The sequence below is a fragment of the Crocodylus siamensis genome, chromosome 1 (assembly GCF_052110815.1).
Source record: "Crocodylus siamensis isolate JL-2025a chromosome 1, ASM5211081v1, whole genome shotgun sequence".
Classification (NCBI taxonomy): Eukaryota; Metazoa; Chordata; order Crocodylia; family Crocodylidae; genus Crocodylus; species Crocodylus siamensis.
Genome location: NC_143395.1, coordinates 211359279 through 211372635, shown reverse-complemented (window position 1 = coordinate 211372635; position 13357 = coordinate 211359279). Strand labels below are relative to the sequence as shown.

At 42.9% G+C, this 13357-nt stretch overlaps 1 protein-coding gene across 2 annotated transcripts in view; it reads left to right on the top strand.

Annotated features, from left to right (window-relative positions):
• The first annotated feature begins 4697 nt into the window (after positions 1–4697).
• TBC1D23 (TBC1 domain family member 23) overlaps positions 4698–13357 on the top strand; it is a 55799-nt gene continuing 47139 nt past the window's right edge. For both annotated transcript variants that reach the window (XM_090055782.1, XM_090055774.1), the window contains exon 1: positions 4698–4814. In XM_090055782.1, the coding sequence (XP_089911908.1) occupies positions 4780–4814 (35 nt within the window). In that variant the 5' untranslated portion in view covers positions 4698–4779. The remainder of the gene's footprint in view (positions 4815–13357) is intronic.

Sequence of the window (13357 nt, the reverse complement as noted above, 5' to 3'; positions counted from 1 at the left end):
TTTTGTATGACTTTTTTTGATTTTCTTGTCATTATGGAGCTGCTGATACAGTTGTATTGATCTCTCACTAAAATTCCTGTCTTACCTCCACACGGGGTTAGTTTGCCTTTGTGCCTTTAATACTATCTCCTTGAGATACTGCTGGCTCTTCTAGATTCCTTTTTCCATTTGAACAGCTTCCCAAGGGACCCTATTATTGAAGTCTGTTTTTGAAGGCCGTTATCCTTATTCTTTTCTCATGCCTTCCTTTCCTCAGAATATTGAATGCCCTAATTTTCATGATCGTGTTTACCCAAATGACCCTCCATGTTCAAATTCTCAACCAAACCCTCAGTAGTCAGAATCAGGTCTAAAATAGCCACTCACTAAGAACTTCCTCTACCTTCTGAGCCAAAGAAGTTGTCTCTATCTCGTTCAATTGGCTATAAATAGCCTGTAAAATACATTCCTATTGGCTACAAATGGCATGTAAAAAGTTTGAGACAAAGCATACAAAACATCTATACATATATTTCCTTTCCAGAGCTTCCTGCACTTTTCATGCCTTAACTGCATTGTTTCACTTCATGAAAAATGGAAGCAAACGTATTTTAATAATATTTATTATGCAATTGCTTGCGTTAAAACCTACCGTCACCTATTCCCTTGAACATGACGATCCCTACTGAGGTGATTCCCCCCATTGTTTACTTTGTGGTTTGCTAGTGTGTCATCTGCTCCCTTAAATAGCATTGAACTTATATCAAAGAAATGCATCATGTAATCACAGGCTAAAAAGAGGATTTAGCTTTTACTTTAGTTCAGCTAGTTTTCTTGGTGAAGAAAAAGGTTTTTTCAACCATAAAGGACACAAATACACCAGGAATCATGAAGTTAAGAATGTCAGAGGAACAGTAAAGCAGGAGAATTGGGAGAAGTATGAAATGAGGTCAGAGATGCAAATGGGTAGCAAAACAAAGTGCAGTCTCAAAGGTGATGTGTGAAAGCCTGAATTTTATCTTAGTGCAGATGAGAAGCCAATGAGTCATGCACTACCTTGGTAAAACTGCAGTGGTAAGAGAGAAATAACAAAAAAAGAACTAGGTGGGGAGGGAATAACCACTAACTTTACAGTTAATGGATTTTAACCAGACAGCTCCTGAGAAATTCTCCTCCAGATGTATGAAGACACCCTTTCCCAAGTAGATGTCATTTCTGTGAAAGATTGGCTATTTGATGCCTTTTTAAAAAGTACTGTTATTACGTTCTATTTATTTAGGCTTCCTTTATTGCTTAGCTATGTCTAGTAATTTTTACAGAACACACAGTTTGTAGGCAAAATTCACAATTACACAGTAAAGTACTTCTTTTATATACAGTATCATTATTTTACTTGCCCACCATAATAATCATTAAGTCTAGACAGAACTCCTTATAGTCCTGAAGCTTGTATTCATCTCCAAAATATATATTGGTGTTGTAGATCCTGAAAATCTTTTCCATGGAACACTAGTGCCATCACATGACCAGGTAAGGTTATGGCACATGCATATTCTTTCACATTTGTGCCTTAAGATGTATTCCAGGTCATATTTATCTGTCTATTAAAAATCCAGTATATCTTAAAAATCCAGTATATTTTTATCTCTCTGGACCTATACTACTAGGGTAATTCTGGTTGGGAGGAGAAATTGGTGATGGAGACTGATCTGTGATGTAATTTAATTCACAAGAATGTACAAAATTCTGCTTTCATGAGCACAGGCAGAATTAAGACACCACAGAGATCCTGCTCACAGCTTTGAAGCATTTCCAGCCAGATCCCCAACCCAGAAGCTATTTCTGTCATTTTTGTATAGAGTTACACACCCGTTTGTTCAGTCTGTGTGAAAGCTTCCTTCTCTGGGAATGTATACATGATTCAATTGGTATGAAGCAGAAGGCATGGTAAATGTACACCTTACAGACTACCTGACTTCAGACTAACACAGTTTAGTGTGGTGTGATTTAATATAACTTCCAGGGCTCCACATGGTCTGATTCTCAGAAACCAGGTATCTTAGCAAATCTGGATATACTGATTCTAGTACCTGAAGTAGCTACATTGTGCCAGGTAGATCTACCCTCTCTCCTTCTCTGTGTGTTCTCTCTCTCACTCCTTGTTCACCTGAGTTGTATCACATCCATATACACCTTTGCAGGGTCTTCAAAAAGTCCTTGTGTACTTCTAAACTTTAATAACTCAGGTTATCATTATCATTTTAGGACAATTAGAGTACACAATGCTAGACTTCAACGTAACCACTATCCATCATGATACAGTGCTCAATCTGATCTTCCAACTCAACTCCTTGAAAACGTTTTCCAGTTGCTTTTGAGTTACTGCACTAATTGCATTGTTGATCCTAGCCTTAAGTTCCACCAAAGAATGTGGTTTTGACAAGTAAACTACACTTTTAACATGTCCCCATAAAAAGAAGTCCAATGGCAACAGGTCAGTTGAACGAGGTGGCCAAGCAACTGGTCCACCTCTGCCTATCCACTTCTCTGGGAAAACATCATTTAGGAACTGTCATACATTCAGGGCGTAGTGGCATGGAGCTCCATCTTATTTAAGAATAAATTTGTTATTATTTATGAAATCTAGTATTGTGTATGCTAGGTGTCCTAAAACTTTAATAAATTTGCTTTTAAATGCTGTTTACAGATTGTTTCTATCTTACCTACAGCCTAAGTTATTAAAGTTTAAAAGTGCACAAGGGCATTATGAAAACCCTGTATAGCAAAGCTCCTGTGCCTGTCATTTTAATTCCTGAGATGTTCTGTATTTACCTTTGTTTTAGGCAGAATTCTGCACAGTAGTATCTCTTATAGCCATCTAAAATTAAGAGTGGCAGTTAAACCTGCCAGGCTCAGTGAAGCTTTGTCCAACTATAACAATAGCTATGATAACTGTTATGGCTGTTTTTTTTAAACATGATATTAATTAGTTGCATTAGACAGGTGTAATTTCTATCTTACCTTGTGTGGCTTGGATTGTTAAATTCTTTCTGCAAATGACTGATACTAAATGTAACAGTCTTTAAAATTAAGGCTGTACTTAAGGCTCTCTATCACATCAAACTAAATTAGTGATGTTGCCCAGAGTTTATTAGCATGTTCTTTTGGGCATGATTGTATAAAAACTTATGTATGTGCTTATCCTGGAAACATTTATGTTTGTGTTCAGGGACTTAATTCTCATTAACGTGCTAGTTATAGCTATTTTCCTAGGTCCACTAGCTTAGATTATCTACACCAGTGGTTCTCAAACTTTTCACGGACCACTTGAAAATTGCTGAGGGTCTTGGCAGACAATGTAATAAACTTTTGTTTTTGTTCTACAGATGAAAGCACACCACTCATATTTTAATATCAGTAGTCTTACAAATACAGATATATTCTCAATTGTTTCACAACCATTCTGTGGAGAACGTGAATGGAGCTCACGGACCAGCAGTGGTCCGCAGACCACAGTTTGAGAACCTCTGATCTACACTATTACCTTTCATGTAGGAGGGATGTAAGGGGAGCCACTGAGGCTACCTGATGCTAAGGGAACTTGTGGTCATATTAAAATGACATTGGTGAGGTTGAAATGAATTTTTGGCCCCTGAAGAACAAAACAAAAAATACTTCCTAGAGTGTGAAGGAACCTTGTGGGAAGAAGATGCATCCTGGCTACAAAAAGCAGCCTTGTAGGGCAGGATTTTGTCATGAAAAATATTACTCTCTCTCAAGAGAGAAGGAAGTTCAGTGCACCACTACATTATAGGTCAGCTGTCTTGTCACCAAAGTACCTGCTCCCTGTTTTTGCCAGCCAGGGATGGGAGGCTTTGGGGTGTGCAACCCAAAAGATGAGGAGAGGAATTCCACTCCCAGCCATTTTCTGAAAAAAGGGGATGGGAGCAAGGGGGTTTATGTACCCTTTATTAAAAACAATACAGCAGTGATTCACAGCCAGGACACCCAGGCACCCTGGGGTGCCACCAGGTGCTTTGAAGGGTGCCACGTGTGAGGAGAGAAGCAAACTGCAACATTACATCAGGCTCCATCACTACTTTTTCTTCCCAGTCAGAACTACCCCAAATTTTGGCTAATTACATAGATCCAGAGAAATAAAGATACCCACATTATTTTTAATAGGCAGATAAACACGATGACCTGGACTGTATCTTATGGCACAAGCGTGAAAGAACATGAATGCGAAAAGAGCATGTAAAACGAGCACGTGAAAGAGCAGAGAAGCCAGGCTCAGGCTTGCCTCTGCCTGGTCGACCCCAGCCCCCGGGCAGAGAGGTAAGCGCTGTCACATGTAGGCATTCTTGTTTTGCAATTGGGTACCCCTCCGTTCGCCCAAGCCATGGAGGGCGCCTCGAGCCCAAGAACCGCTACCGTAGAACAAGAGCCGTAACGCGGGCTGGGCGCGGCCTCTCCCCCCCCCACGCCCCGACTGTATTTACTGTAGCAAGGCGCACGGGCTCCCGTCCCGCTCGCTGGGCATCCTCGGAACGTGTAACAGCAGAACCCCGACACCTACCCCACCCCCTCTAGACTTGCGCGCGCTGCTACTGCCAGTACTACGCACGCGCCACAAACAGCCTCACAACGTCAGCACCCCCCGCCCTGCAATTTACGGCCAAGCCCGGCTTTTACGACAGTGGCGTGGTAAAGGAAAGGAGGAGGGCGCGGCGGACTGTCTCGGGTGTCGCAAAACGATAGCGTGCGGTTTACGGCTGAGCGAGGGGCACGTCAACAGCGATGGCCGAAGGGGAAGAGGCGCTGCCGGGTAGCTGGTGAGTGTGAACGGGCCGGAGGCTGGGGATGCGAGGGTGGGGGCGGGAGGGTGGAGCGTTTCCATGGGCGCCACGGACGGACCCACGGACACGGAGACAGACCGACGCCCCCCGTGTTGGGGGGACGGGGAGTGTAACTGAGGTGCTCGGGTGGTTCTGTGGTGTGGCCGTTCATGGCTTTACGCAGACGGATGTCAGGGGCAGAGTTGTGCAGCTGACTACTAACTGGCATTTACTTGGAAGCTTAAATTGTCTCGTTTTCGTAGTTGAAAATTGACACAGTAGTATAATGTTTGGTAAAGTATAGACCCATACAGGTGGATTTCTGCTGTACAGACCTTGCGATATACAATGATGCAGTAGAGCACCTGCTCAAAATCCTGTTGGGTCTTGACCTGTTAGGTTGTAAACACTGAGATGAAATCTGAATCGCACTGAGTACCCTTTGAGAAGAACAGCTGTGCTTCTACTTCCTAAGTGCTTGCTGTCAAGAGCACATGCAACCTGCAACATGCAGAACTGCTAAAGCTCCTACTAAAAAAACAAAAACAAACTTTGCAGCCAGGTTCTGGTTCCAGATGGAGCTCCTGCAAGAATAGGAAGGGTTTTGTCAATCATAGCTTGCATTCATACCTTGCTGACTAGTAATTTTGAGTTGTAATGACAGTATGTTAAGCAGGATTGGTACTGCCTGGATGCAAGAGCTTTTAACAAAAACTTAGCTGCTGTAGGAGGCTGTGGGGTTCAGTCATTTTTATTCAAAATAAAATTCCACATTATGGTGCTGAGCGTGTGTGAGTGTGTACACACCTTTTCACTTAAGCTGTCATGCAGCACATTCCTCTGTACTTTGAACAGTTTCCTATCAGAACAGATTTGATTTTTGGGGGTGGATGAGTTGAGTTTTTTTTTTCCTGAGCAGAGAGCTTTTCCTTGGATAATGTTTGAAATATTTTGGTGTAAAACATTTTTGAAGTAGGATTGGAGAATATGGAGCTTATATGTGAGCATTGGTAATTAACACACTCATGTCAGGGTATATTGTATGATAAGACATTTAGATTTTGCTGATTTGAGATGAAAGATGGTGGGAATCACTTAGACTATAGTGCCTGCATTCAGCTCCAGTGGGCTTGAAACCACGCTAGAGCTAGAGGCTCCATGTTGATGCGAGGGCTCACTTAAACCATTTAATTCTATGATCAGTGTCTGTGACTGCCTCAAATTTGTAGCATCTAAAAATGTTTAATGACAACACAGGGCTCTTGACCCCTTCAAAACCTTTCAGTTGGTCAGCTTACATCACTGTTGGTAAATGATCTTATGCATTGAAATAAAGCAAAATAAAGTAAAATAAGATGATCCTGAATGCTTCACAATGAATACCTGATATGCTGCTTTTCTAAAATTGAGAGAGCAATTCTGTCACTGGACAGTGTGGTTAAAAATACTAGCCTATTGTAAAGGGTCATCAAAATAGAACTTGAAGGACAAAAGAAGAGAAACTCAAAGGAAACAATGTAGTTGGATCAGGCACCTACAAGGAAGACCATTTTTGATCAAGTTTAACATAGCTCTCCTGTTGGTACTGTGAAGCACAATCGAAAAACTACCTTAACTCTATTTGTCTTAAGAAATTCTGCAAGAAACCCATACCTGTCTTGCGATGGAGTGAGTTTGTTTGTTTTTGTTTTTTCCTTATTAGTAACTGATTATAAGTATGTGTTGAAATGTACAGCCATTTATTTCTGAACTAGATGAACCGATTTAAGAAAAGGTGGGGCATATTGTATAAGAGAATGTTGTTTTACTTACTGAATTAAAGAAAACAATAACATTTTCTTTTGAGGTCAGAAAAATATGCTATGGTTTTATAGGATAATTTGTAATACTTTGTGTTCAGTCAGGACAAAAATACCGTAACCAGGATTTTTTATCCATAGTTTCTTTTAAGAGCCAACTTCAAGGTGGTTTAATTTGTTTTAACATTTTTGGTTGGAAGTGCATATTTTATACTTTGCTGTAAAATAATTTATTTTAGCTATTTTGCCACTTCTGGGAAATTGATGTGGGATAGCACCAAAAGTGTTTTGTATGTTTGATGCCAGGCTAAATATTTGCATCTAGCTATAAGAGCACTGTGAAATAGGTATAGGAGCATTCACATTATGCCACAAATTTATATACTGTATTTTTCACGTACAGCAACGCAGGCAATATGGTAGGAGCAATTTCCAGAAGCTGTTTTTCTGGGGAAAAGGTGTGTGTTTGTGAGGGAATACTTTTGTCTAAAATTTGCATATTTTATTTTTTGCATGGTTTTGGTAGATCTATTTTTGTATATGTACCTTTCCCGCTGAAAATAATTGAGTCCCTAAATTGGGGCTGTCCAACTTATTTGGCCCCTTAAGGTGCTCATTTTGGTGGTAGGGCAACAACTTATTGGTGCAGCTCCAGAACCCAGGGGTTGAGTGCTGCCACCTTTCATCCCCTCCCCTCCTCTCCTGCTTCCAATTTTACTCTTCAATGGCAACTAAAGACCTCAAATTCAGTAGTGGGAAAGGAGGTCGGGGGTTGAGCAGCAGCATCTACAGCATTTATGCCCTGAATTCGAGAGTAGTGCCCACAACACCTGCAGGCCACAATTTAAACTCCCACAGACTTCCAGTTGGCCAGCCTCATACTAAATTATAAATTTAGGTATGTTGTTTGATTAGGAGATAAAATGCGTATTGTTTAGGTTCCCTTGCATCGGACACTTTAAAACTTAGATTTATAGCTATCCTTGCATCGTAAAACTGTAAGTAGTTCTGAAGATCTACTGACAATGCTCAGTATAATTATTGTATCATAAGTATTTGAAGCAAGTAGATCACAGAAACGTACCACTGGAAGGAACTTCAAGTGGTTATCTAGTCCAACTCTCTGCCTGAGGCAGGAAATGTCTTGTCCTGTACAGGGATCAAACCTGTGACACTGGAATTATGAGTATCACACTCTTACCAACTGAGCTAATTTACCACCTCAATGGAACAGGATTTTTTTAATGGTATCGAAAGTGTAATTGTTTTAAGATTTGCTTTACCTCAGGGGTTTTCAACCTTTTTAATAAATGAACCCCCAGCAGCCCCCTTTTTCATAGGTGTATCTGTGGGGGGGGGGGGGAGCAGCTGGCTGCAGAGTGGGGGGCAGGGGCAAGTGGTTGGATGCAGAGCAGAGGTGGGTCGAGCAGCAGTAGCACGGCATCTGTGTGGCCCTGCTCTCACCCCACCCTGGCCCTGCTCCTGAGGCAGCAGCATGGGGTGGCTGTGCTCCATCCCCACCTGCCCCCATGTACCCCCTGGGACCTTTTCAAAATACTCCCAGGGATACGCATACCCCCAGTTGACAACTCCTGCTTTAACTGAAAGGCTGAACACAGCCTTGACTATGGATGGAATCAGTAAAAATGCCTAAGTTCAACCCTTGGGTTCCTGGTCACAAATCAGTTCTTATAGTTAGAATCACGTGACATGAAATAGCATTGCTCTGGGAAGTTTTTCAAAATCAGTTTGACTTAATTAATTTTTGAAGCAAGCACCATAAAACTACTGCTTAACACCCAGGAACATCAATGCTACACCAGTGCCTCTGTATATAATTTTTTGAGTTATTCCAATATGATGCAATATTTGAAATAACCAGAATTCCAAATTGGAAATGTTTGTCTCTACCTGTCTTCCAGACTCCTGTGTCACATTGTAGATTGCAGCAGCTGGAACAGAATCAAAGGGGGGAGTAAAAATGCCAGGAAAATAAAAATAAAAACCCAGATAGAATGGTCCCAGGTATATGCAGTCGTGCTGAGTACAGATGACATTTTCAAGTAGTGGTGAAGGACCTGGTTAAATAGGATGTAGTTCAACAAAGACAAGTGCAAAGTGCTGCACCAGGGCAAAAAGAACTGCCAACACACTTTACAGGCAGGGGGATGACCTTCTCAGCAGTAGAAAGGGATCTTGGAGTCAACTATGACTCCAAGATGAACATGAGTCATCAATGTGACAAAGATCGACAAGGCTAACTGCACTTTATTGTGCGTTCGCAGGTGCATGATGAACAGGTCCAGGGAGGTGATGCTTCCCATCTATGTGGCACTGGTCAGGTCGCAGTTGGAGTACTGCATCCAGTTTTGGGCGCTGTACTTCAGGAGGGATGCAGAGAATCTTTAGGGTTCAGAGGAGGGCCACAGGCTTGCAGGCAAGACCCTGCAAGGAGAGACTGAGGGACCTAGATCTCTTTAGCCTTTGCAAGAGAAGACTGAGAGGTGATCTTGTGGCCGCCTATAAATTCATCAGGGAAGGGCAGGAGGGAATAGAAGAGATACTCTATTTACTAGGGTACCCCCTGGAGTAACTAGGAACAATGGCCATAAATTGATGGAGAGCAGGTGCCCCCAGTAGCTGGTCTCTGCACACAGTACCTTTGGATGCCACATGTAGCACAGATCCCAGACCAAACAAAGCGCTACATTTGATGCATGCATCTAGGGCCCTGCCTGCAGGCCCAGTCTGAATCAGTTCAGACCCAGGGCCATCACTGGGGGCCACATGGTTAGGCTCTGTGGTCAGAATCTGGTCCATGTTTTTTAGCTAGATGGGGGCTTTGCAAGAGAAACTTCATGAAATAGATGTTCCTGGTTTTGTTTTCCTTCCTTAATGCAAACATCATAATGAGACTGCAATAAATGTCAGAGAGGCATTACATAACTGCATGGTTCTTTACGTTTTTGAATTGGATGGTATAAGTTAATGACTTTGGTGAAAAATGTTAAACAGAATCTGTTTTTTGTTAGGAAAACAGTACTTCCTTAGTAAGATCTGTAACAGCAGCCCTGCTTGTTGTTCTCACCTGGTTCCTGTGTCTCCTGATGGCAGGGGATGTGCCCTCTATGCTCCTCCTTTCCCCTTTGTCTGCATATGGGGCAAGGTTCTTGAACAGAGAGAAGCTCAAAGACCAGAAAGCCTTATAAAAACCAGAAATGATATCTTGCTTGGACATATTCATTGAATGATAGAAAATTAGGGTGGGAAGGGACCTGAGGAGGTCATCTAGTCCAACCCCCTGCTCAAAGCAGGACCAGGCCCAGCCAGCATATCCTAGCCAAGGCTTTGTCTATTTGGGTCTTAAAAACCTCCAAGGATGGAGACTCTACAACATCTCTGGGTAACTTGTTCCAGTGTTTTACTACCCTCTACCCTCTTAGTTGGAGAATTTTTCCTAATTTCCAACCTAAAGTTCCCTTGCTGCAACTTGAAACAATTTCTCCGTGTTTTGTCATCTCTCACTGCTGTCTAGCTCCATCTCTCTTGGAACCATCTTCAGGTATTTGAAGGCTGCTATTACATCTCCCCTCAGTCTTCTCTTCTCCGGACTAAATAAACCCAGTTTCCTCAGCCTCTCCTCATAAGTCATTCCGCTAATCATTTTTGTTGCCGTCCTCTGGACTCTCTGCAATTTGTCCACATCCTTTCTGTAGTGGGTGGCCCAAAACTGGACACAGTACTCCAGAATGTGGCATCATCAGTGCTGAATAGAGAAAAAGAATCGCTGCCCTTGATATGCTGGTGATGTTCCTACTAATGTAGCTCAGTATGCCATTGGCCTTCTTTGTAACAAGCGCACACTGTAGGCTCATATTCAGCTTGCTTACCACTGTGATCTCCAGGTCCTTTTCTGCAGAGCTGCTGCTTGGCCAGTTGGTCCCCAGGCTGTACTAGTGCATTGGGATTGTTCCGTCCTAAGTGCAGGACTTTGCACTTGTCCTTATTGAACCTCATAAGATTTCTTTTGGTCCAGTCCTCCAATTTTTCGAAGTCTTTCTGAATCTTAGCCATACTCTTCTGCATATCTACAACTCTCCCCAGTCATCTACAAACTTCCTGAGGGTGCACTCCATGCCATCTTCCGGATCATTGATGAAAACATTAAACAAACAAAAACAAAACCCAAGCATTGTGTAGAGAAGTGTTTTTGTTTTTTAATTTAAAAATAAATTGGAAGTGGTTGGTAAAGTGATGAAAGCCAAGGGTGTACCTGGGTGGAATGGGAGTATAATGCGTTTTATTGGTGACAACCTTGCATCTGTCTGAGGGGAAACGGATCTTATTTGATCTATGTAAACCAGGGGTGGGCAATTATTTGGGGAACGCCCCCAGGCAGGACAGCTCCACATGGGCTGCAAGCAGCTGCAGCAGAAAATGCTGGCCTGGGGCAGGGGGTGCTTTTCCCCCCACAGCAACCTGGGTGCGGTAATTGTTTTTAAGCTTCCTGAAGACTAATAAATAAGATCTTTAACTAGAGGTGTACTGATAGTGATCCATATTGTATCTGCACCAATAAAAGGAAAATTGACATTGTTGGCAATCGGCTTTTTATGGCCGATAATGTCACCGATTTAAATGCAGTGTGCATGTGCGTGGCTACAGCATGCATGCGGCCAGGAATGCCTGGTCTGTAGGCTGATTGGTCTGTAGTTCCCTGGATCCTTCTTCTTCCCTTTTTTGAAGATGGGCACTATATTTGCCCTTTTCCAATTGTCTGGGACCTTCTCTGATAACCACAAGTTTTCAGAGATAATGGTCAGCGGCTCTGCAATCGCATCACCCAACTTCCCAACACCCTCGTGTGCATTGCATCCAGCCCCATTGACCTGTACATATCCAGCTTTTCTAAATAACTTGTTCTATTAGCACTGAGGGCTGCTTACCTTCTCCCCAAACTGTGTTGCCCGGTGCAGTAGTCTGGGAGCTGACCTTACCTGTGAAGACTGAGGTAAAAAAGGCACTGAGCACTTCAGCCTTTTCCTCCTCATCTGTCACTAGGTTGCCTCCCCCATTCAGTAAGGGACTCACATTTTCCCTGACCACCTTGTTGCTAACATACTTGTAGAAACCCTTCTTGTACCCTTCCCGTTCCTTGCTAGCTGCAACTCCAGTTGCACTTCGGCCTTCCTGATTTCATCCCTGCATGTCCAAGCAATGTTCTTGTACTCCTCCCATGTTGTTTGTCCATGCTTCCCTTTGTAAGCTTCCTTCTTGTGTTTTAAGCTCACAGAAGAATTCTCTGCTAGGCCAAGCTGGTCACCTGCCACATTAGCTATTCTTCCTGCACATCGGGATGGTTTGTTCCTGCACCGTCAGTAAGGTTTCTTTAAAATACAGCCAGCTCTCCTGGACTCCTTTTCCCCCTCAGATAGGCCTCCTAGGGGATCCTGCCCATCTGTTCCCTGAGGGAGTCAAAGTCTGCTTTTCTGAAGTCCAGGGTCCTTACTGTGCTGCTCTCCTTTTCTTCCTTTTGTCAGGATCCTGAGCTCAAACATCTTGTGGTCACTGCTGCCCAAGTTGCCATCTACTTCTACACCCCTGCCCCCCAACAATTGTTCCCTGTTTGTGAGCAGCACAGCTTCTAGTTGGCCTCTCCAACACTTGCACCAAGAAGTTGTCTCCAGTGCTTTCCCAAATCTTCCTGGATAGCCTGTGCACTACTGTATTACCCGCCCAGCAGATGTCAGGGTGATTTGAAACATTCCTCCCCACCCCCCCAGAGCCAGAGCCTGAGATCTGGAAACTTCCACTAGTTATGTGAAGAAAGCCTCATCTACCTCATCCTCCTGGTCAGGTGGCTTATAGCACACACTCAGCACATCACCCTTGTTGCTTTCCCCTCTGACCTTAACCCAGAGACTTTTTCAGTAGGCCTGTCTCCAGAGCATACTGGACCTCTGAGCAGTCATACAGCTCTTTTACGTAAAGTACAACTCCTCTTCTCCCTTGCCTGTCCCTCCTGAACAGTTTGTACCCATCCATGATAGTGCTGCAGTCCTGTGAGCTATCCCACCACATCTCTGTTTATTCCAATCACATTATAGTTTCTTGACTGTGCGAGGACTTCCAGTTCTTCCTGCTGGTTTCCCAGGCTCTGTGCGTTTGTGTGCAGACACAAGGTAACTAGGTGATTTGCCCTACTTTCTCAGAAAGAATAAGGAGGCCTCCCTGTTGTCTCTCCTGCTTCTGCTTTCTCCAGGTCCCCTGCTTCCCTGCTTACTTTGTTTTCTATCCCCCAGCGAACCCAGCTTTAAGGTCCTATTGCATTACTGTGATTACTGGATATTAAGACACTCGCATCCTATAATTAGCTCCAACCGACTGCCTACAACACTTTTTAAAGCATGCCTTTAGGAAGAGTTCAGGAGAGGAAACTTTACTGTGAAGCAATGGTTCATCTATCATAAACGAAAGGTGTAAACCTACTTCTCATATCCATACAATGTAATACAGATGTGTTGGTAATAACCATTAATAAATGAATTATTATTTAAATACAATTCTCAAATGTAATTATATAAAACTTTGGACTTTTCATAAAAAGCCCAGTAGCAGGATATGCTTCTCTTCGGGTTCTGGTATTGCTTCCTGAGGTCATAAGAACGCTACAGTTTTTATTCTGTTAATTCACCATCCTAATCATGGATTAATTCCAACCACATGGTTAATATTTGAATG